General features: G+C 45.7%; 1 protein-coding gene and 1 long non-coding RNA gene across 2 annotated transcripts in view; one reads left to right on the forward strand and one right to left on the reverse strand.

Moving 5' to 3' along the window:
- Positions 1 to 6,431, reverse strand: part of CCDC174 (coiled-coil domain containing 174) — a 24,581-nt gene extending 18,150 nt beyond the window's left edge. The window contains exons 1-3 of the mRNA XM_042979582.1: positions 6,222 to 6,431; positions 2,867 to 2,971; positions 2,071 to 2,171 (exon numbers count right to left, since the gene is read on the reverse strand). Coding sequence (XP_042835516.1) covers positions 2,071 to 2,171; positions 2,867 to 2,971; positions 6,222 to 6,335 — 320 coding nt within the window. The 5' untranslated portion in view covers positions 6,336 to 6,431. The remainder of the gene's footprint in view (positions 1 to 2,070; positions 2,172 to 2,866; positions 2,972 to 6,221) is intronic.
- Positions 6,426 to 14,051, forward strand: LOC122236736. Its single transcript, XR_006214975.1, has 3 exons — positions 6,426 to 6,494; positions 10,975 to 11,194; positions 13,510 to 14,051. It is a non-coding gene; the product is annotated as an uncharacterized LOC122236736 (long non-coding RNA).
- The last annotated feature ends 11,052 nt before the right edge of the window (positions 14,052 to 25,103 follow it).

Raw genomic sequence — 25,103 nt, forward strand, 5'->3', positions numbered from 1 at the left:
CAAAAATTAACATATGCTATGTCTGCTGGGAACAGGTCAAACACTAAGAAAAACAATTCCCCAAATGCGCTAATATTCTGCCTCTTTTTTTCAAACCCAGAAGAGCTGAGTAATCTCAGCAACTACTGTTTCCAAGTGCAGAGTTTTTATTACGCAATAGATCCAAAAGCACATGAGTCATGACAGACATTCAAACTTGGGATTCCCTGAGTCTAGGGTGACACTGTAAATAACAAAGAGTTCTTCTTTACAGAAGAATGCCAGCTAACAAATGGAATGAAAAAATAAAAATGGAACAAATGAATTAGAAAATCATCACTTTGAAATCACCAGTCTAACAACTGAGAAGTCACAAGGTTCCACTGGGTGGAAATATGTTGGTGAACAAGATATTCATAGTCTCAGAGTTGCCCTCCTTAGATTATTATTAGTTACAAACGGGAAAGAGACCTTTACGGTGAAAAAATCTATCTTAACCAAGTGATCAAAGTTCATCACCAATAATAACTCAAACTGACATTGTGAACCTCCTGCTGTGATCCAATGGGAAGGACACACGGCCTACATCTTATTCTTACCAAAACCAGTTAATGAGACACTAATCAGATTGTGGGACACTGCAGACACAAGCCTGGACTCACCAAGAACAGTAATGGTACAACAGACGACAAAAAGGCATGGGAATTATTCTAGATTAAAAGAGACTAAAGAAATAGGACAACTGGGGTGCCTGGTGGATCAGTTGGTAGAGCATGTGACTCTTGATCTCAGTTGTGAGTTTGAGCTCCACGTTGGGTGTAGAGATAACTAAAAAAATAATTTTAATAAAAGGAAGAAAAAAGAAAGTCATTCTATATACAAAATCTCTCCCTCTTTAAAAAAAAAAGAGGGGTGCTTGGATGGCTTAGTCAGTTGAGCTCCCGACTCTTGATTTCAGCTCAGGTCATGATCCCAGGGTCATGGGATCAAGCCCTGCATCAGGCTCCCTGCTGAGCATGGAGCCTGCTTAAGATATTCTCTCTCTCTCTCTCTCTCTCGCCCTTTGCCCTCTTCCCTGCTTACACCCTCTCTCAGAAAGAAAGAAAGAAAGAAAGAAAGAAAGAAAGAAAGAAAAGAAAAGAAAATGACAGACTAAATGGAATGTGTAATCTTTGAATTCTGAATTAAAACAAAACAAACTATAAAGGATTTAACTGTGCCAGGATAACTGGTAAACTCGGACTATAGATCATATCGTATATAATACTATTTTATCAGTGTTAAATTTCTTGGGTATGATAGCACTATTGTGGTTATGTAGGAGAATATCCTTGTTCTTAGGAGATATATGCTGAAATATTTTGAGGCAAAGTATCATGATGTTTAACAAAGTTTCTCTGCAACACACACACACACACACACACACACACCCCAGAGACAGAAAGGAGCCAAAGCAAATGTGGAAAGATTAATTGGTAAACCCAGGTACTGTATTCTTTTTTTTTTAAATATGTATTTATTTTTGAGAGAGAGAGAGACACAGAGTGTGAGTGGGGAAGGGGCAGAGAGGGAGGGAGATACAGGATCTGAAGCAGGCTCCAGGCTCTGAGCTGTCAGCACAAAGCCCAACTCAGGGCGCGAACTCACAGACCACAAGATCATGACCTGAGCTGAAGTCGCATGCTTAACCGATTGAGCCACCCAGGCATCCTTTCAATTAGCCTGTTGCTTTGAAGTTTTTCAAAATAAAAAGTTAAAGGGAAAATTCAGTTTCGAAATGCTAACATCATAACACCTAGTAGCCCAGAGCCACACCTTCCTAGGGACACTTCTTCAACACTTGTTGATAATCTTAGTGCCTAACAAAGGCTCAAAGTTGGATTCTGTTTCATGTTCCAAATGGAGGTTATGTCTTATCTTCTTATATGATTACAAATGATATTATTTTTAGAGGCTATTTTATATTTTTGTAGTATTTGACTGAAAAGGTGACAAAATTAAACCTATAAATTCAAAAGTGTGAAGTGGAACTCTCACTTCTTTGCTTGGGTAACACCAAAGGCAAGTACATTTATCAGAGTTTAACTCTACCTTGCTTTGTCTAAAGTCTTCTGTTCCTCAATCTTCTGTTCTGCATCCTTCTCAGCTCTATTTGTAACTCCTACATTCTGTTTGCTCCAGATACTTGGTTTCTGCAGCATATTGATTTAAAAAGACAAAACAGAAATACCAAATGATTGCAAAAAATCTCTACTTTTATACATCAGAAGAAAAAAACAGATTAGATCTTATGGATCGATGGAGAAAACTAGATCTTCTGATAGCCAACCTATGTCAGGCAAATAAACCATACAAGGAAAAGCTGGAGCTGGGGAAAAAAAAAAAAAAAAAGCCCTAAATTATTTAAAGAATTTCTTTTACGCGACTGCACATTTATCTTTTATCTCCTGAATGACTGCAACTTAACTCAAGAGAGTCAGTAATACAAATAATAAGTACCATTACCTGTAAAATCGGAAAACCATTCACAACTCTTAAAGATCTTGGTATTTTCTGCTATATTACTGTATTATCTAATTGTTTCTCTCTGTTTGGATTTATAATACCTATGTAGCTGATCTTCCGTGAACAGGTACAAAACCACTTATTAGAGCATGCACTTTTCCAAAAGAAGTGCTAAAGAATTACATACAACATTATAATAGGCTTTTAAATGCTCTAATTTCTATTTTAATATAATATATTTTATGTGGATGTTCAGCTACAAGATAGGGATTTTCCCTGAACTTTTATATGTAGCAGAGACCAGGAGACTTTCAAAAAATCTAATTATGGCTTAATTCCCTCATGTTTGGAATCAATGGAGATAACTAGATCTTATTTTTACCTTATTAGTTGTTTTTGGTTTTCCCAAAACTCCAGAATCTTTTAGAAGTTTTTCTTGTTTGAATTCTTCTTGTTTTCGGAAGAGTTCAGCCTTAAGGTCTACCAACTAGAATAAAACCAATAAGCAAACAAAACGATGGGTTAGTTCTAATGAGTGACCAGATTTCCAAGTTACTGTAATTCTCAAAGCAAGATTTAAAGTTCCTATAAACAGACAAAAATGAATACAAAATTAAATATAGAATCCAGTGCAAACTAAGTCAAGTCATATTGCATTCCAGCTCTGTTGGAGACATATTTCTACTCTAACCTTCAACACTGGGCAAGGGGCGGGTAATTACTCAAAGTAAATGAAGTTTGCATCTATTAGATTCAGACTGAATTAACAACACTAAACACGTTCTCTCTGACACTGTAATCCCATGTAATCATCACAACAATTTATTATTTCTGCAGAGAAATGTCTTCAGCAACTATCCAAGTACTGAAGAGCAGGATATAAACATGAAATAGAAACACTTCTGCCTCAGTTACAATCTAATAAAAAAGGTAACTTATAATACCAGTAAGATGTAATAAATGACTTTAAAAGTGCTAGAAGGGGTGCCAGGGTAGCTCAGTCCATTAAGGTTAAGCATTAAGGTTAACTGTCTGACTCCTGATTTGGCTGAGGTCATGATTTCAGGATTGTGAGATGGAGGCGTGACCGAGCCCCAAGTCAGGCTCTGTACTAAGTGTGCAGCCTACTTAAGACTCTCTCTCTTTAAATGTTTATTTATTTTTGAGAGAGTGTGTGTGTGGGGGGGGGGGTGGGGAGAGAGGGAGAGAGAGAGAGAGAAAGAAAGAGAGAGAGAGAGAGAGAGAGAGAGAGAGAGAGAGAGAATCCCAAGAGGGCTCTGTGCTGATAACAAAGAGCCCGATGTGGGCTTGAACTCCAGAATTGTATGATCATGAGCTGAGCCAAAGTCTGATACTTAACTAAGCCACCCAGGTACCCCTCTCTCTCTCTCTCTCAAAAAAAAAAAAAAAAAAAAAAGAATGGAAGAAAACAGGGGCACCTGGCCAGCTCAGTCGGAACATATCACTCTTGATCTCAAGGTTGTAAGTTCAAGCCCCACGTTGTGTATAGATTACTTAAAAAGTCTTTAAGAAGAAAAAAAAAAAGAGTGGAAGAAAATAGCATAAAATGTGAGCTGCAGGAGCATTTCCTGCTGTCCAGAGTGGTCAGAAACAGCTTTGAGTTGAGCCTTAAAAGACAGGAAAAGGGCGCCTGGCTGGCCCAGTCAGAGGGGTGTGCAACTTTTGATCTCAGTCAGGGTCATGAATTCAAGCCCTACACTGGATGTAGAGATTACTTAAAATAAATAAGGGGCACCTGGGTGGCTCAGTTAGTTAAGCATCCGACTTTGGCTTAGGTCATGATCTTGGGGTTCATGAGATCAAACCCTGTGTCAGGCTCTGTGCTTACAGCTTGGAGCCTGAAGCCTGCTTCGAATTCTGTGTCCCCTCTCTTTCTGCCCCTCTCCCCCCAAAAAAATAAACATTAAAATTTTTTTTAACTAATAAATAAAATTAAAAAAAAAAAGATATGCAAGATGTCAACAGCTGGAAATAAAGTGGACTGAGTGAATGAAAAGAGCTCCAAGCTTATGTATGTTTTAGAAACTGCAAGTTTAGCTCAATCACAGGGCTCAAGAACAGGAAAGGCCAGGGCAAAGGGAACAGGGCAGTTGGGTGAATATCCATGCCTATCTCTCACTGTACCAATCCCTAGTGTCTACTTTGCAAAGAAAGATATAACGACAGTTTCCATTTTAAAGGTCCAGATACAGCTCCCTATACACATGGGCATTTTTTTTTAATGCTTAGAGAAAGCATGCACGTGTGCATGAGAGCAAGGGGGAGCAGAGAGAGAGGGGGACAGAGAGAATCCCAAGCAGGCTCCATACTTGGGGCAGAGCCCCACACGGGGCTCAATCTCAGGACTGTGAGATCATGACCTAAGCTGAAAATCAAGAGTCAGAAGCTTAACCAAATGAGCCACCCAGGTGCTTCCACGTGGGCATTTATCAACAGGATACTTATAAAAAGCATCACAGATTGACTTTTAAGGGGAATCAAAATGAGTTCAAGGATTTCTATTTTGGAAGACATCAGTTTAAAAGCAGCCTTAGCAGGGATTTAATAATGCTAAAGGAAGTTTCATCCCAGAACCTAATAATCTAAGCTTTTAAACACAAAAACTTTACAGCCTCTTCTTCTAAGCCTTCTTAACCACCTCCATTTTCTAGCCATACATTTTCCTATTCTGTGACTACTTTTGAATTTTAAAAAGAAGATGCTCTGAAAACTGTCCCAGAGAACATTCTTATTATGGTTACTGCTAATTTTAACCTGTCAGGATAGAATAACTTTATTATTTATACTTTTTTTGCTCTTTTTGCTCAAACATACTAACTAGCACTAAAGTTCAATATCAGACAAGGAAAAAAGACTCAAATATTGGCACACATAGAAGTTTTCCTTTGCACTTCCTTTGCATCCTAATACTCTGCAGTAAATTGAAGATTAAATCAAATATTAGGCAATTTGCTCTGATGTAACAGAAAAGGCAAAAACTTTGGAGACAACCAGATTGAGTGAGCCAGTTCTATCATTAAGAATTCTGTATGTAAACTGGGGAAAGCCACTTTGCCTTAAATGGGCCTCAAAGTTATCAGCTGTAAAACCGGGATATTAATAGCACCTACTTTCTAAAGCAGCTGGGTGAATTCAACGAGATAGTGCACAGAAACGTCAGAGCAGGTTCTCTTCTTAGAAGTAGCTAGTTTAACAAAACTGCTTACGTCCTGTTAGAGCTTACAACTCGCAAGCACCGCAACCTACGGGTGCATTAACAACTGTTTAGTTCCTGGTCAGGGGACGCTGGGCGCTCTCGGATCCAGGGGGAATAAGACACATTCTCTCATGTTCTGGGAGGACCTTGCTGGTCTCTGGACTGGAAAAGAAAGGAGGAAGGGGAATGTGTCTGCACAGCAAGCACTGGCCGGGGTTCCTCTCCGACCACGGAGGGAGACACGACTGGCAACGAGGCCTGGCCCGGTTGTCGCAGAAGAAGGGTAAGGACATTCTTAAAGGGGAAAAGATATCAGGTTCAGGTCCGTATCGAAGGAGGGAATCCCGGTCCGGGTGTACGTCCGAGGGGAGAACCCAGTAAGAAAGTTGGGCCGGGTCCCCAACTGAAACAAGCCAGGTTCGGGTTCCTGTTTGCGGGAAAGCCACACAAGGTCGAGATTCTTGTCTAGTGGAGGTGAGGAGAACTCGGAGCCCCGGAGCATCACCGTACCCGCACTCACCGAGGAGGCAGTGACGTCCAAAGGCTTTTTCCTCCGGTCCATTCTGGCGCCAGAGGCTCCCAGCACAAAGCGGACAAGCACCGACACCCTCCCGCAGGCCTCTAACGCCTGCATCCGGCGCAACCGGAAGTGCTGTTATAATACAGAGGATAAGTTTGCGACGCCGGCGCCATCTTGGAAGGGTCAGATGTTGTGCATGGTGTGCCTGCCACCATTTTGAGAGGGTCAAAGAAGCCCACTGTTAAACTAAGGCCATCTTGAAGAGAGAGGAAGGTAACAAGGGCTAGTGTTGGCGCCATCTTGAGAAGGACGGAATGTGGCTTTCAGAATGATGGACGCCATCTTGAATGGGGAGGATTGGGTGCTGGGATGGCGCCATCTTGGGGAGGGCACCGTGAGCACAAATGTTCTTCCTATTGAAAAGAAAGGTGGGCTGGTAAGGACTGGAAAGATCTAAATGAAGACTTGATGTACGACTGGCACTGTTTGGTGCTTCTTACACTTTAACTTATTTCTCACAAAAGCCATATGTGATACGGATTATTATATTAATCTTGGTAGAAATAACAATAATAGCTAACATTAATACAGCGCTTATTATATACCACTTTACATATTTCAGCTGTTTTGGGTCACCTGGATGGCTCAGTAGTTTAGCGTCCGACTCTTAATTTCACCTCAGATCATGATCTCAGGGTCGTGGGATCCAGCCCCACGATGGACTCCAAGCCAAGCATGTTTAAGATTCTCTCTCCCCACTCCCTTCTCCATACCCCTCTCCCCCGTTCCTGTGCTCTCTCACTAAAATACCAAAAAATAAAAAATAAAAAAAAAAAATGCTGTACACATATTTCAGCTAGTAAGAACATGAACTCCAGAGGCCAGTTTCCTGGCTTCCAATCACACTTACTGGCTATGTAACTTTGGAACTTTGGAAAAGTTACTTAACTTCTGTGTCAGTTTTCAAATGGGAAGAAAATAGTATGTACTTCATGGGATTTAATGAGGATTATATAAGTTAAATGAGCTAAGTTTGATACAAATATTAATGATTGTGGAGTGCCTGGGTGGTTCAGTCAGTTGAGCATCTGACTCTTGGTTTTGGCTTAGGTCATGATTTCACGGTTCCGTTTGAACCCTGCATTGGGCTCTGCTGTTGACGGCACAGAACCTGCTTGTCTGTCTCCCTTGCTCACTCTCTCTCTCTCAAAAATAAATAAATAAACTTAAAAGAACATATTAATTATAACAATAGACTAATGACCTCCCCTGCCAAAGATGTCCATCTTTTAATCTGCAGGAACTGTTCATATGTTTCCTTATATGGCAAAAGGGAATTTGCAGATGTGATTAAATTAAAGATCTTGATATGGGGAGATTATCTAGGTGAACCCAACGTAATCAAAATGTCCTTATAAGGGAGGCAGAAGGATCAAAGACCATGTGCCAAGGAATGCAGGCAGCCTCTAAAAGGAAAAGACAAATCCTCCACTAGAGCCTCTAGAAGGAATGCAGTACCACTGACACTTAGACTTTAGCCTTATAGTGATTCTGCATGGCCTACAGTTCAACTCATTCTGACCTTATGTAACTGGAGATAGCCTCATACTCCACAGGATAAGGGCTGCGTGCTGTAAGACTGCCCCCACTTCAGATGCCAATTCCAAGTCCAGTCTATCACCTATGCTTCTAAATTGGAGGTTCCAATCACCCCTTCCTTGGGTTTGATCAATTTACTAGAGCAGCTTACAGGCTCAGAGAACATGTTACTTATCAAATTACCAGTTTATATTATAAAAGGGTATAACTCCAGAACAGGCGGTGGGAGGTGGGGTGGGGAGGTGGGGGGGTGGGGGGCGGGGAGGAGATGCATAAGGCAAAGTATGTGGGAAGGGAGATGGAGATCCCATGCTCACTCTGAGTGATCGGTTCAAATGGAACCATGAAATCATGACCTGAGCCAAAACCAAGGGTCAGACCCTCAACTGAGTCACCCAGGTACCCCACAATCATTAATATTTTTATTAACCTCCACAAATCTCTTCATGTTCACCAATCTAGAAGCTCTCCGAATCCTGTCTTTTTTAGAGGATTTTATGGAATCTTCATTACATAGGCATGATTGAATCGTTGGCCACTAGTGATTAAAGTCAATCTCCAGTTCCTATCCCCTCCCTGGAGGTCAGAGGGTGAGACTGAAAGGTTCTGCTTCTAGCAACCAGCTCCTACCCTTAGGTGCTTTCCAAAAGTCACTCACCAACAGAACAAAGGACACCTTTACTGTTGTCTTCCCTTAGGAAATTCCAAGGGTTTTAGGAGCTCAGTGCCAGGAACTGGGATGAAGACCAAATATATATTTATTACAAATCACAATATCACACCTTGTAAGGCTTATTTCAGACTTCTGACCTCCAGAACCATAGGAGAATTTGTATTGTTTTAAGCCCAACAATTCATTATGAAATGGCTTAAAAGCACAAAGTTGAGGGTTGCCTGGGTGGCTCAGTCAGTTAAGCATCCGACTTTGACTCAGGTCATTATCTTGTGGTTCATGAGTTTGAGCCCCACACCAGGCCCTGTGCTGACAGCTTGGAGCCTGGAGCCTGCTTCAGATTCTGTGTCTCCCTCTTTCTCTGACCCTCCCCCACTTACACTCTGTCTCTCTCACTCTCTCTATATATACAATAAAGAAACTTAAAAAAAAAATAATAAAAGCACAAAGTTGAAAAATCAAAATGGCTGTACTAATGGCCCAGCGAGGCTCGATTTCAAACTAAGTAATCCTTTTCCTCTCTTCCTCAAACCTCCCCTCCTCCCTTCTTAGCCTTTTCTTTCAGGAACCCTGTACCACCCTGACAACTGAGCTGGCAGTGCATACACAGTCCTGGCAAAACCAGCTAGATCCTGATGTCCCTATAAAACACCCCAGCCCCCAACTTTGGGCGGGCTTGCAGTTTTGCAGCCTCTTTTGTTCTGCAAAGCAATAAAGCTAATGTTCCTCTTTACCCCAAACTCTGTCTTCGAGTTATGTTTGCACTCTGAAGCACAGAGATTGATTTTTGATAACACTTACAATAGGAAACTGATAGAAAAGATTTTAGCAACAGCCCTACTGGATGTCGGCGATGTGTGATGATACTCTTTTCATGGGTTATCTGGTTTAATGCTTGAAATAATCCCAGAGGTGGGAGCTACTTATCTCCATTTTACAGAGGAAAAAAACGAGGTGCAAGAGGTTAAGTGACACCCCAGAGGGCCTTTGCAAGCTAGCAAGTGCTGGAGCCTTGAGTCAAAGAATAACTCAATGACATTGAGCTCATTATTTGCACTCTACTTACTTGTAAAGAGGGGAACCATCTAAAAATGGCTAGAAGAGGACTTCTATGAAAGAAAGAGGGGGAGAAGGAGAAGCCAAAGACAGACTGGAAACCATGAATTTTAGTTTCCTTGCCCAGTTGACCACTGGCAATGATGCCATTCAAAGGGTTCTGATCTTGGGCAGCTAGAAAGAAAGTAACTTTAGTTGTTTCCAGAAACAGAAGACCTTGAGAGTTGAATTTACTCTTTGTAATGCCTTCCCTGGTCCTTTGCTGTCATCTCCATGCTCATTAGGCAAGTTTATGCCATCATCTTTATGAGAAGTTCTCACTAGAGGGGCATCCAGCTGATTTTAATTACCTCCCAAGCCGTTGAAATTACTAAGAAAGAGCCAGGGAGTCTCCTTGATTCCCCCCCAGCCTCACACACTTCAAGGTCAGAGAAGCAGGGAAAGCTTAATCTTGGATGGACTGGAATGCCCTCTGAGGACACCACTGATTTTTCACATGTCCTGTTTCTTCAAATTCTTCCTTTGATGCTTCCCAAACGTTTGGGTCATCTAGAGTGGCCTTCAGCTACCTAATACAAAAATTGAGGCCACAGCCCTTATGTTCTTTACCGGGCCGTTCATCTTCACCCGGATCCCAGCCCGTGGACCTGGGTTCATTCTGGAAGAAAGAGGCAGACAGGGTGCTCTAGCCTGATGAGAGAGAGCCCAGGGCTTCCTCCAAAAAGCCTAGGACTTGGTCCCAACCACACCCCCTCAGCTACCTCGAGAACATCGCCTCACCCCTCTGTGCCTCAACACTCTTACCCAGGTGGGCACACAGGATGTTTGAGATCTAGAGCTCAGAAATGATTTGCAAGCTGACAGGTGCTGTGCACACATCACTTACAGGATACAGAAGTTTTGTTCAGTGCCAGTTTTCTCACAGCAGAAGGCACACGCTTGAAGACAGTCTGTGTTATGACGCTGCATATTTTGCAGTGTTCTGAGGTCCATTTTGTCCCCCTGCTGGGTCCCAAGGGGGGTGGGACTAGGTGGGAGACCAATTATCTTCTTCCTTCTCATCTCTTAGTAGGTTTTAATTGTCAAATCTCCTAGGTGCTTTAAGTAAGGGGGAGAGAGGAGACCTTCCAAAACATACAGAAGCTATTTCCCTGTGGACATGGCCACCAAACCATGCTCTTATTTTTAAAGGGGGCCCTGAAGTCATTTTCCAACACAAGGTCTCATAGAAGCTTGGTTGCAGGCTGTAGCCTGTGCTGCTTCTGTAATGTTTTAATTGGCAGTTAAGTCAAGAGGTTTAATTTCATCCAGTCCCGGCTTTGGCATGTGTACAATTTTTCTATATATCCTGTTTCCTCAAACTAAAAATGTGTCTCTCCCCCATGCGTCCAGCCCATAGCATCTTAACCTTTGTTCTTTCTCCAGAACACCGTCTGTGATAGTAAATTACTCAGCAGTGGATGAATTAGCCAAACCCAATGTGTGAAAGAAGATTAGGAAATTAGGTTCTAAGCACAGGCACAGGATGGGGCTGAAAGATACCAAGACTTGTATCCTGGTTAACAAAGAAACTAACCTTTATTGGCATCAGGCATAAAATCTGCTGTTGGCAATATTTCACTGAATCCCCACAACAACCTCAAGAGTAAGTGCTGTTGTTATCCTTATTTTGTAGATGAGGAAACTGAGACACAGAGAAAGTAACTTGACCAAGGTCACCCAGCTATTCTTGGTCTCAGGATTTGAACCCAGCAGCCTAGTTCCACAACCTCACACTGTCCTCCCTTGGTGGATTTGGGACTGCATTAGCTTTGCGTTGATTCATTTATTTGTGGAGGAAGGGAGGAATTTTTACAAGAGCTGACCCCAGAATATTTCTGCAGGAGGCACCTGTCATTAGGTTATTGTAGGCAGAAGAGGCTGACCAGGTTAATGTCAGGAGGCCTGAAGGTGCACCCTGGGGTTGGACAAGGATCATGGTGGCCTGGAGAGCCCACCTGAGCTTTCAAATCTGGAATAACAGGACAGTGAATGGAACTTTTCCTGCTGCCTGGGAAATTGGTGGTGAGTCCACAGCTGAATACACGAGATACTAAGAATTCTATAGCCTGGAGAAAACCACCTATCACTGGGTCCTGACAGTTGCCCCCAACCTCAACCCAGTGGCTTTGAGGAGGAAAGGCAGAAGATGCCTTACTATGTTCAACTCACCACCGCCTCCCCCACTCCTCGCCGCCAGACCCACTGCTGAGAGGAGGCAGGGGAGCCTGAAGCCAAGTGAGGGAGGGGCTCCAGGGATGGGGCACAGAGGGCAAGACAGGGACCTGGCAATGTTTGAGTGGGATATCCCTCAGGATGTTGAAGGCCATGAAGTGGCGAAAAGCAGACCCTTCCTTTTGGCCCTGTGTTAGTTTCCCAGGCCCAAACCTGGTAGTTGGAAAACAATAGACATTGTCTCACATTTCTGGGGGCTGGAAGTCTGAGATAAAGGTGCCAGCAGGGCCACACTCCCTCTGCAGTCTGTTGGGGAATCCTTCCTTGCCTCTTCTTAGCTTCTGGTGGTTTGCTGGCAATCTTTGGCATCCCTTGGCTTGTAGATGCATCACTCCCATCCTCCATCTTTGCTCGGCATTCTCCCTGTGTCTCTGTCTTCACACAGCTGTCTTACAAGGATGCTGGGCATATTGGATGAGGGGCCCGGCTTTCTCAGTATGACCTCATCATAACTAATTACATCTGTTAACGACCCTACTTCCAAAAAAGGTCACATTTTGAGATGCTGGGGTTAAGACTTCAATATATCATTTGATGGTGGGGACCCATTTCAACCCACAACGGGCTCCACTGCCGGTCTCGAAAAAGGACAACTTGTGGATCCACAGTGCCATCTGGGAGGAGGGAATCTGAGGCCTCCCTCCACTCCAGAGAGCCTGGGGTTACAAACTGCCTGAGGCATCATTAAGAAGTGCCAAAGAAAGGTGGCCAGATAGCCTGGCTGCAGAGATGGGACAAAAGGAAGTTGGTCGGTACGGTACATTTGCCCCCATCCGGGTCGGGCTGCTGGGAGGCCAGCTTGGGAAGACTGTCAATGATGCTGCCGAAATCACTCATCACCTGGCCTAAGGCCCAATTTGCAGGATTCTCTACCAGTAAAGCATCTTTAACCCTCTGGAAGCAAGTCACTGGTCAGCCCACTGTCCAGTGGTGCTGTACAAGTTTTAACTCATCAGATTTTTACGATAACCTAACGTCGTGGGGCCTGCCGCCATCTCATCTTACAGCTGAGGGAACCGAGGCTCAGGGACACACTGAGGCTGTGCAGGAGCTCCCAACCTCACACTCCTGCCTCTCCTATAAGATGGGGCTCCTGCACCTGTTTCTCCCCTAGGTCACCACCTTCTCTATGTCCTGCCTGCCGTCCCTGCTCTTCATGCATCCAGAGGTAGAAACAATCCGAGTTCCTTTATGGCCCCAAATCTGCTATGAGACTGTACGTGAAAGAAAGAGGCCCCTCATCACATTCCTTTTTACAGACATCACAGGGCATCACAGAGATCCTTATTGCAAACGCCCTGCTACCCAGTTTCATTTCCTGTGTAGTCTAGATGGACACAGATAGAGGCAGGGGGTGGGAGGCATGTGTGGGGAGGGTCTGTGAATCTCACAAGAGGGACCCTCATGATGGCTGCATCACATCTCTGCTGGATCCTGCAAGGGAGAGGCAGGGCGCAGGGAAGCCAGGCACCAACTTGGGTCCTGTGACATTGGCAGGAGGGACCTAGGGTCACGGTCTTAAAGGAGAAGGCAGGGTACAGAATAGGATCATTGAGGGAAGCTGCCTGGATGAACCAGGCTCCGGCACCCCAGCTCCATCTTCCTTCCCAGTGGTCACCCTCAAGATGACAGCACATAGGGAAGGGTGTTTATCCCTGCATTTGATATTCAATGCATGCCTTACAGGTGCCTGTTCTGTGCTGGGAATCGTGATGGCGCTCTGCATATGCTGTCGTCCTTCATCCTCCCCCAGCCCGGGAGATGGGATTCTTGTGTTCATTTTACAGACGAGCAGATGGAGGTTTGGAGAGTGAAGCTGACTCACAGCTGGTGGTGGAGCCAGACTTCAATCCAGCGGTGTCTGACTGCAAACACCCTGCTCTTTCTGCCCATTCCTCACCTACTCATTCATCCAACACGTCTATTTTTCACCTTTGCACATGCGCCAGCTATTGCGCCAGGTGCTGGAGAGACAGAAATAAATGACACAGACATGGTGCTTGTCCTCACGTCCTCAGGTTCCAGGGGGAAGTCAGATCCCTCCCTTCCCAAGTAACCAGCACATTACCACGTTGTAGATCGGGCTCATTGCCGTGATCACCAGTAATGGTGATGTGGTGTGGTAATGGAGAATCACAAGGTGGTGGAAGGGGATCTAATACACACTGTGTGATCAGGGAAGGTGTCTCTGAGCAGGTGACATCTAAGTTGTGCCTGGATAATTAGAAGAGCAGGGGGCAATACTTTTAAGGAAGAAGGAACAGCAAGTGCAAAGGCCCTGAGGTCTAAAAGAGGCCAGATGAAGGCAAGGGTGATTGGTACCGAGTGAGGGAAGGGGAGAGGATAGGATGTGAGGTAGGAGAGGTGGGCAGGATCCCGGTCCTGCAGGGCCTTGTAGATCAAAGGGTGGGGTGGGGGGTGTCCAGGATTTATCCTGGGGCAATGACAAATCTTTTCTCTCAAGGTGCTCACATTTTAGAGTGGGATTTTTTAACCTTGGTGCTGTTGACATTTTGGGCCAAGTGATTCTTTGTTTGGGGGACTGCCCTGGGCACTGTAGGATGTTTAGCAGCATCTCTGACCTCTACCCATTAGATACCAATGGCATTTCCTCACCCCACCCCACCCCACCCCACCCCACCTGTCATTGGGACAACCACAATGTCCCAGATACTATCAAATGCCCCGCTTTGAGAACCATTGACTTACCGTACCTAAGGTTTGCTGTTACAAAGTCCAGTGTGCCTGGTCCAGTTGATCTCTTGGGTGGCTTGCCTCCACACGGTAACTGAGGGATCGGAGCTTATTCATCAGGTGGCTCTAGTATCTCAGAGCCCTTTGCTTCCACCTAATAGGCAGGGAAGACAGAAGCATGGAAGGTGGCCAGGCCTGGACATGAATATGTATGTCATTCCCGTCCACAGTCCATTGGTCAGAACTCAGTCTGAGGTCCCAATCTACCTGCAGGGAGGCGGGAATGTTCTTCTCTCATGCATCCAGGAGATGGAAGTGACCCTGGTGGCTAAGGAACCGTCTCCACACAATGAGCTAAGCATTCACTTATGTGACCCGTTGATTGCTCACGACACCCCGCGGGTACTGTTCGTTCCATTTTCCCATCACTTATCTGAATCATGGGCCAGCGGTCAGAGCAGGAACACTGGGACCCCAGGGAGAACAATGAGAAGGCTCAACGCTGGGCTCCTTGGACACAGCTTTAGGCTGACATACGCAGTAGACGGCCGCAGTTTGTTTTGTCAGCATCCCACCCTCCTTTGCTAGCAAGAACCCTCAATTTTTGTTTGAGGAGGCAGTTTCGTACACTCTTGATCCAAGTGAGTCTCCCTGCTCAGTGCCAGCCAGTGACCCAGGTCTGTGCCAGTGAGTGTGCTGCATTCCTTGGGCCACTGTACCTGTGCCTGGTTCTCCTCACTCTGCTCGATCAAAGTAAGTCTCAAGATTTTGCTAAGAATGCTGGGACAGAGTCACCTTTTTTAGGTTGGATGTGAATTGATGTTCCTGGCAACCATCTTGTGGCCATGAGGAAAATCCTCAGAATGGAGCCGACCTGGAGAAAGTGGAGAAGACAGATAGAGTCAAATCAAGTGCAGGTGGCCTGTTTGTACTTTGTGTCTAATCTCAGGAAGTCAGACCCTTGAACTTTCTAATTACATGAATTAGTAAGTTCCCATTTTCTGTCACTTTGCAATCAGAAAAGTACTGATACATAATACAGAAAAGTACATAATACATTTTCCCCCTCAAGGCCAGGGAGACCTGGGGACTGAGGAGGGGCAGGATCTGCAGGAGAGAGCATCTGTGGAGCCACCCCCAGGATGCACAGGAATACCAGAGTTGGGGACAGGAAGCTGAGAACCAGAGGCAACTAGAAAATGGTCATAATATCTCTAATATTAGGACAAAGTTGCCCTGACATGCCATCCTGAACTTAGAAGCTCAAATAAAGAAAATAGTATCCAACATTGGTTCCACCTTATGAATCACTAATCTAACGGGTCCTGACCACAACCCTGAGAAGTAAATAACTTTAATATATCCATTTTACAGGTGAGAAGACTCAGAGAGGGTAGGCAACTGGCCCAAGGTCACCCAGCAAGTTAAACAGTAGAGTTGGGACTCAAAATCAGGTTTCTGATTTTGAGGGACTCCACAGCCCATGTGTTATTTGTTTTGGTTTTTGGTTTTTGGTTTTTTTTTGGGGTTTTTTTTTTTTTTTTTTTTTTTTTTTGGTATATGATTAACATCTTCCTGAGGTTGTTTTAAAAAATCAAGCCAGGATAGCCTTTTGTTTTTTATCCAAGCCTGGGATTTCACAGGCTATCCACCCAGATCACCCAGACATAGACTTGGGGAAACCAGAGCAATGCCCTCCCCCCGCCACCAACTCCTCCTCCCTCAGGTCCTGTGTTTGGGTAACAAACGCCTTCGCTAGAATACATATTTAAGCGTTCCCAGGGCACACAACATCTGCTGCAAACATGCTCACAGTTCCCTTCTGCAGGTGCATGGTTCAGCGTGGGCGAGACGGAGTGCAGAGAAGACAGCTAGAAATGTCAGACGATATTCACACCCCGCCGTCTAAGAATTAACAAGCCTTTGCAGAATGGCTTCTGTCAGCAGCCCCAGGCGTGGGGGGACACACACCCTACTTCAAGCATGGTGCATTTGTGCCCCTGGAAGGTGTGTGTGTGTGTGTGTGTGTGTGTGTGTGCCCATGGTTCGTGGGTGTGCACGCACAGTGATGCACACACAGCTCCTAACCAGAACTGAGTGGCAGTGCCTCCTGGAACCGAGCAAGTGAGTCAGCCACCCAGGAAAGGGAGGCATGATGATGATGGTTCTTCCAGATGGAATGATGCTTCCTAGCCCTTAAAGAAAAAAAAAAAAAAAGGTCTTCCTGGTAATTTAGAAGAAACAAAAAACCAAATCAAACCCCAACTCTTACAGGCTCTAGGGAGACTCATTACTGTGAGAGGTACTTTATCATAAAGATATTGGGTTTCTCTTCATGTAAGCAAATCAACGCAGAAGACTGTGTATTTTTCAGAACCAATTCTGAACGAGCCAAAGTGAGTTGTATGCAAGCTTTTGTTTCTTTTTCCTCTGGACCAATAGGAGGGCCAACTCTTCACTCCTGCTGACTGCCCTCCCCTGGGGCACCTTGCCAGTGACACATGATCCTAGCTGGCCAGTCCTGACTGGTAGAATGTCATGATTGATGAATAATGTCTGCCTTGGGTGAGGCATGGTGAGCAGACATTCATATGTCAGATACTTCCCATTTCTGCTTCAGAGTTTGAGACACTTGAACGTGTCTCATGACTAATATTCTTTTTTTTAATGTTTTATTTATTCTTGAGAGAGAGAGAGAGAGAGAGAGAGATAGTGTGAGTAGGGGAGGGGCAGAGAGAGAGGGAGATACAGAATCCAAAGCAGGTTCCAGGCTCTGAGCTGTCAGCACAGAGCTGGACATGGGACTTGAACCCACAAACCGCAAGGTCATGACCTGAGCCAAAGCCGGACACTTAACCAACTGAGCCAACCCAGGGTGTCTCATGACTAATATTCTTAAAGCAATGAGAATATTACTTATCAATCCATGCATAAATATTTATTGAGCCCACACACATGCCCAGTCCTGTGCTAGGTGCCATAACATGAGAAGGGGGAGCAGAATTAGCATTAAGCATCTTCTACATGCTGGCTGCTTTCTGTGCATTTTCTCAAATTTCATTTCCCCCTCAAAACACCAGGTCTGAAAGGTTTTATTTTCTCTACTTTCTGGATGTTGAACTGAGGATCAGAGCTAGTCAGGGGCACATCCTGGACTCCAGTGCAAGCCTTAGACCTCTGGTCTGAGCCTCTTTCTACCACGCCACTCACTCATTCTGTATACATCGATTCTGGTTAATAGCAAGATGGCCACACCAAGAACAGCGGCTAACACTTACATGGTCTTTACTATGCATCAGGCAAGGCTCTAAGAAATTTGCATACTTAATTCACTTTCTGTTTCCGCTGTTAAATAGAAGGGCAGAAAAACAGATGAATGAAATTGTGTTTCCTGACCACAAGGAGCTCGTGGTTCAGCCAATGAGACAAAAGGTAATTAATAATTTCATGTTCAGGTGCACACTCTCAACCTAATGAATGTCAAGACATCATCTCCTCCAGGATGCCTCCCCTGAGAGCCCCCAGCCTCTAGGCTCTGGGGAGCCCATCTGATCCATCTCTGACATCTGGTTCCCAGCACAAGAGCTTTCTGAGGGTATGTGCTGTAGAGGATTTGCTTCATGTATGTACCCATGGAAGTCTCTGGGGGTGGATGGATGGGGCAAGGAGATGCTACCTCTCCTGGGTCAACAGGAAAGTAAATCTCTGGGGCCTCTCAGAGCCAAGAGACCCTGGGCCACTTCCATGTTTGGGGGTGACTGATAGACCAAATAACGAAGAAATGGTGTCACAAAGTGGTATATTTTACAAGGTACAAGTCAACAAACGAATGCTTTGAGCAACACAACCCATAAAACACAATGAGGAGTATGTGAGAGAAGTGTTCCTGAAGACCCTGCATAATTAAAAACTCTCATAATTCAAGACCAACAAGGAGAAGACAGAGGCAGCTTCTGTTTATGGCTGGAGTGGCGCCATCGTGTGGCAGCAGTCATGAAGTACAACTTAGAATTCTTTTTTTGGCTGGCCCTCTCTGAAAATATTGGACTCTTGAATTTCCTTCCACTAACTGGTGTGTGTGTGTGTGCGTGTGTGTGTGTGTGTGTGAAAGAAAGAAAGAGAGAGGAGGGGGAGATATTTTTACTGTTTCCAGTTTTGCATTTTAAATTAGGCTTCATTAATATTTTTACAAAGCACTGCCTAAAATTCACACAGAAAGTGACTTCCCCAGAATGTCTCAAATCTGAATGTGTGAGGCCCTGCGTAAATGTGAGGATGGGACGAATTGCCACTCCCCAACCTGTGACAGGTCCCTCGAGTCAACATGTTCACTTGTTCACACCCTTCTCTCATTGGGTCCGGGCCCTGGGACATGGAGGCAGGAAGCCAGGGGGATGTGTTTGGCCACTCAAGCAGGGTGCCCCACAACAGCAGGGGATACCCTCTACACTGTAGCAGTGAATTCCTACAGCGAATTCCTGTCTGCCATGCTGGTGCGGAGAGCTCCCTGCTGTCACTGTCCAGCCGGCTGCTTTCCCACGAGAACCCCTTCCTGACATGCTCCACCTTACATCGGACACTCCTACAGCCCATTTGGGCAGTATTAAGGCAGTTCTAAGTCTTGTACTTTCTTGGGGGTGAAGAGAATTCATTTAATGTTGAACAATATTGCAAGAGCGCCTTCTGGGGTGCCTGGATGGCTCAGTCAGTTAAGCATCTGACTTGATTTTGGCTCGAGTCATGATCTCATGGTTCATGGGATTGAGCCCCACATCAGGCTCTGTGCTGACAATGCAGAGCTTGCTTGGGAATCTCTCTCTCTCTCTCCCTCTCCCTCTGCTCCTCCCCTGTGCTTGCTCTCTCTCTCTCTCTCTCTCAAAATAAATGAATAAACTTAAAAAAAAAACAACATAAATATGTAAAATACACCATATTTCACTGATTCTATGATGTGGATTTATTTCTCACATTTAATATGTCTGAAATCAGGGTGTATCTTACACCCGATGGTGTCTCAGCATTGTTCTACAGTTTAATTGGCGTTATTTTTTCCTTCTTTGTGGTACAAAACTAATGGCTCATCTTGCTGTTGATGTTGTGCGAATCTGATGAACTGTGGAGTAAATTATACAGTGCTAATAAGGAGAAAAATCAAGCAGGGAACTGAATGAGAAGTGCAGCAGAGTGGGGGCTGCGTTCTCTAGGCAGACCTGGCAGATAGGGACAAGGTGAGTTTCAACAAAGACATGAAGGAGGTGAGGGAGAGAGGCATGTGGCTGTCTTGGGGGAGAGCACTGCTGGTAGAGGGAACTGCATATGCAAAAACCCTGAGGAAGCAGCCTGCTGGGAAGAGCAAGGAGGCCCAAGTAGCTGTAGGAAAATGAGCAGTGCCGGGGAGGAGGGGGGTGCTGGGGAGGGACTGAATAGTGGATGAGTTCAGAGAGGGAGCAGCGGCCAGATTATCCAAACTTTACGATCTTTGCAAGAACTTTGATTTTTACTCTGAGCGAACTTTGAAAGCAGTCTTGGTCATCTGATGCCCATTTTGCAGATGAGAAAGTTGAGTGTCAGTGAGGTTTTTAAAGTGTCCCAAAGCAACCCAGTAGAGCAGTGAAGCCCGGATTCAGAGCCAAATCTGACTCCCAGGGCAGCTGTCAACTCGAAGGAGGCAGGCAAGTGACTAGCGTGGAGAGATGAGATGGGACGATTGAGTGCCCAGCCAGGGACAAGGCAGAAGTTGGTGGGGGAGCTAGCATGGAGGAGGCTCTGGAGTCCCGAGGGTGCTCAGCAAGATCGGAGGGAAACCTCCTCTAACTCCCTCTGCTGGAGCCCCCTAAAGCTCAGGCACCCAGATTCACAAAAGGAACATCCCTTTAACATACAAGAACAAGAACATAATTCTTGAAAGAGGGATTAAGATTAAATGAGCATGATTATCATGGCAGCGATGAAACCACACAGATTTCATGTGTGCATCTTGTTGCTCAAAGACTTGAGTAAATATGTTTAACAATTAGTTGTTAGTTAATGCATCAGTAATGCCCTATAAACTAACTTATAGAACTGTGTCAGAGATTCACTAAGTATTAGGAGCTCCAAGTTGGATGCCTGGAACATGCATTGCCAGAGCGAATCCCTCCCAGCCCTTTGGCTGTTGGCTAGGATGGGGAGGGAGCCCAGAATTGCCAAGCCCAGTCCTCTCTTCCTTCTTTCCTATTTCCCTCCCTTCCTTCATGGAGCAAGGTTGAACCTGCCAATTTGGAGACCCACACACCTCAGCTATGGGTAGTGGCAGTTGAGATAGGGTGACCATTCCAGAATGCTTCCTTTTTGCAGTAGACTCATTGTATGAATGGCCTCACTGTACTCACATCGCTTTGCAATGTGACTTTGCAGCCCCTCTCATTGAAAGATGATTCTATTTCTCCAACTCTTAAAACTGAGCTGAACTCATGACTTGCTCTGGTCAGTAGAATGTGACAGAAGTGATGGTGTGTCAGTTGGGAGTACCTGCACGCTTCCTCTCTCTCATAACCCATGAACAAACCTTGTCTAGTCTGCTGGAGGATGTAAAGAGGCTTGGAGGAGAGCCCAGGTGTCCCAGCTTACATTGTGGACCAGCTTACGGACATCTGATCCCAAAATTATGAGAGCCCAGAGCAGATCAGAACGTTCCCTACATGACTCTCAGCAGACCTCAGACACAGGAGGGAGCCCAGCTGAGACCAGAAGTATCACCCAGCTGGCTTGTAGTCTCGTGAGCAATAATGTTCATTGTTTCAACCCATTGAGACTGTAATGTTTATTATACAGCAGTAGCTAACTGACACCCCTCTGCTCTGAAGTTGTTCCTGATGGGGCTGGGTCGTGTGACTTAGAATGTAACATCTTTTTGCCTTTTTTTCTTGGCAGGCAGGAGAAAATAGAAATCGAGGGATTTCTGAAGGAATGTCAGGATATTTGGGTATTATAGTAATGGGATAAAAAACTACCATGACAGGAAAAAACATGTAACCAGATAAAAATGTGTCAAGGGACCATATCCACTGACACGGAGTTCACGTACACGTTCCCCAAGCACTCCCCGCACCCTCCCCCCTCCCCCCAAGCAATGAGGACACCTGTGTAAGCAAACAAATGAACATTCCCACTGGAACAGACTCATGCTCGCTCCTGAGCTAACCTGCACGACTCCTCCTGGGATACCGGGAAGTGTGTATCCTTGTATCTGATTGCTGACAAGACTTGAGAAACGGCCAGCCTTGCCTTTGCTTGTTTTTCACTAAGAACTCTATTGTGCTAGAAACATCAGAGTGAAGATTGCAGCCACTGAAAGAAGGAAAAGGATGGAGATTTTTCAGGCTTATCAAGAAATGCAGTGAAGCATTTTGCCAAAAAAAAAAAAAAAAAAAAAAAAAAAAAGCACAGACCACCTGTGTTCACCCATCAGCTCACAGGTCTCTTCACTTTCTCCCTAAGGTCGGTACTGGCATGATCCCCATTTCAAAGATAAGGAAACTGAGGCTCAATGAAGTGACTGTGCAAGACCACAGCTGGGAAGGGCAGAGTGGAGGCCAGAAGTTCGGGCTCCTGTCTCCACATCTCTGGCAGGATGGTCGTTCTGAAAGATGGAATCCACATGGAATGGCCCAGTTCTGAAGCTTGGGGGTGGGAACATGGGTCCCCCTACTTTGTATGTCTGAAATGCTTTATCATAATTTTCTTAGAAGAAATGAGACCGATGCTTAACCGATGGAGCCAATCAGGTGCTCCAGGAAGTCTATTTGAAAATACGTATCAGATCTAAGTCATTGGCTATAATTTTTGGGTTTACTGAACCCCTGCACTTAGATCCCCGGATGCTCTCTTGAGAACCACCTTTGTGCAACACTAGTTAACACATAAGGTAAACAGCAAGAAAGGTGAAGGGAGAGCAGGAAGAAGAAACTGCCTCCCCCTCAGCCCCCCCAAAGTCTCTGTGCCTTATGTGCTCCACCATTAGAGGTCTGGAATGGCCCTGATTTCAAATATTTTGGCCTGTTTTTCTGTTGAAGAACAGTGCTTCTGAGCTTGGGAGGACAGGGGCCGCAGCGGCCTCTGTCAGTGCCCTGCGTGAGGCCCCGGACCCCATCCATCTGGCGGTGCCTGAGGCCTTTTTCTAGCTGTTGGACATGCTGGCTAAGGATTGCCCCCTGGGAGCAGCCCCAACCAATGGCTGAAGAGAGTCAGGGTGAAAACATGCCAGATCCCTTGCCCCTTAGGGGGGACCACCGTGAGCTCCATCCTTCCCTGACCCTCAGCGAGTCTCCACAGCATTCCGCTCCAGTTGCCCACAGCAGTATCCATGTCCGAAGCTGGCTTGGTTGGCAGCCTTCCCCGCTCGGTCTTACTTGGACACGCTCTCACCAGTGCACCCTGGGTCCCCTCCCAAGTCAAACGCATGCACTTGAAGCCTTGTCTCAAGGGTTTGGCTCTAAGGGAAACCAAACTGAGGGGGAAATATTTTCAAACAGGCCCAAAGGTGCTTCTGAGATCCCTCTCTCTCTGTCCCCCTGAACTGAGAACCCCTTCAGCAAAGTCCTGGAAAGGCAGCCCCGCACAGCATTAACTCCCTCCCAGCGACTCCACCGGCCAACTGTGTTACCTCAGATAATCTACTTAAGGCATTTGGGCCTCTCAGTTTTCTCACCTGTCAAGGAGGGAGCTCTCCCTTCTTCAGCATTGTGGATTCCACGAGAGAACCCTGGACTCACCCTGTATGGACACAGGCACTGAGCAAAAGTCAATCTATGATTTAAAAAATGTCAGGAAGCATTACCTTAATACACATGTCACAAAACTTTTTGTCAGACTCTGTTCTCATTTACTTGCTATATAGGTCACATAGCAAGGAAATGCCTAAAATGTACAATTTAATGGCCATTTATTAAGCTCCTTTTCCCTTAGGCTAGAATGATGTTCTGGAATTATAGATTAGAAAGACCCTTGTTCCCTACTAGCTGGAAGAGAGACATATAAACAAATACTACAGTGTGAAAAGTGCTCTAAGGTGGGGACATGGGGGTTTCGGCTGCTGGGCCCATACTTGGTTGGCCTCTGGTTCCAGACCCCTGGTTTCCCTCCAGAAGCTGCCCTTCCCCATTCTAGACCCTCCAGCTCCAGGTGTTGTGGCCATGTGACTCAGGCTGGGCCAGTCAGAGCTGTCGATCCCCTGGCCACGGTGATTGGGTCAAGGATCAGCATGTGACCAAGCCAGACCAATGAGACTCAATTTTTTGTCTCAGGTGTGTCTGAAGCCACAACTCTACCACCTGCTCTTTTCCATTACACAAATCAATGAATCCTCTCCCTTGTTTTTTTTCCTAAGCCACCTGCTACCAAGAGTCATGCCCTTTGTGTCAGGTCCGTGCAACACACAAAGAAGGCTTGGGGCAGGAGGTCAGCCCCTGCATGAAAGGGTCTGTAAGGCTTCCAAAGAAGGAGACGTATGATTTACGTTTTGAGGGATAAATTGAAGTTTGTTCTTCAAGGATCAAGGCGGGGAAGGGCATTTGAGGCAGAGGAAGTGACACGGCAGTGGCATGCAAGTGCGGCTTGCTCTTCAAGTGTGGGAGGCTTCAGTGTGGCTGGAATGTGGGACATAAGAAAATGAGGCAGGGCGGGCGGGGGGGGGGGGGGGTGGCGCCCGGGTGGCTCAGTCAGTTCAGTGTCCGACTTCAGCTCAGGTCATGATCTCACGGTTTGTGAGCTCGAGCCCCGCTTCGGGCTCCACGCTGACAGCATGGAGCCTATGTGGGATTCTCTCTTTCTCCCTCAATCTCTGCCCCTCACTCACTTGCACACTCTCTCAAAAATAAATAAATTAAAAAAAATACATTTAAAATAAATTACAAAAAAAAAAAAAGGAAAATGAGGCAGGGAAGTTAGATGAGGTCGGATTATAGACTGTTGAGTGCCAGTCTTGCAGGGAGGGGAGTTTGGGGGGGGGTGGGAGAGAGGGGAGGGACATTTCTCCTGTGTGTGGTAGGCAGAAAGGAGAGTGGATCAGGCCTCACTAGAGCTGTGGAGGCTTAATGCGTGTCTCTTGTCGAAAGTGCCCCCCCCTCCCAAGCAGATATCTTAAGCGTTTAATATGCTAAGAGTTTAGCTGGGAACACACTCAGTGAGCAGGGGCAAGGCTGAGATCTGAAATACCTTGGAGAAGCTAATCATCTGTCCCACCTGGGCAGCGAAGATTAATAAAATGCGGGTTTAGCATTCACGCGGTAGAGGGGCGGACATGGTAGGAGGAAGGGGAATGGGAGATGTGGGTGGCAGCGTAAGTGTCTGCTCCACACCTCGAGCACTTCCATTCTGCCCTGGGAAGACAGAGGCCGGAAGTTACTAGGCCACCCTCCTTGGAAGGTACCATGGCCTACCTTCCTTGGTGCCTCCCACTGAAGCAGGCTTCTCAGAAACCTCACCCCTACCTCAGTGGCTTCTCAAACCCACATAGTCCTCCCAGTGACCTTTTAGCAGTGCTTAGACATGGGTGCCTTGGACATCTCCTACTGTCAATGGGAGACCCCTAAGAACCAGGACTTAGG

Source organism: Panthera tigris, chromosome A2 (assembly GCF_018350195.1).
Source record: "Panthera tigris isolate Pti1 chromosome A2, P.tigris_Pti1_mat1.1, whole genome shotgun sequence".
NCBI lineage: Eukaryota > Metazoa > Chordata > Mammalia > Carnivora > Felidae > Panthera > Panthera tigris.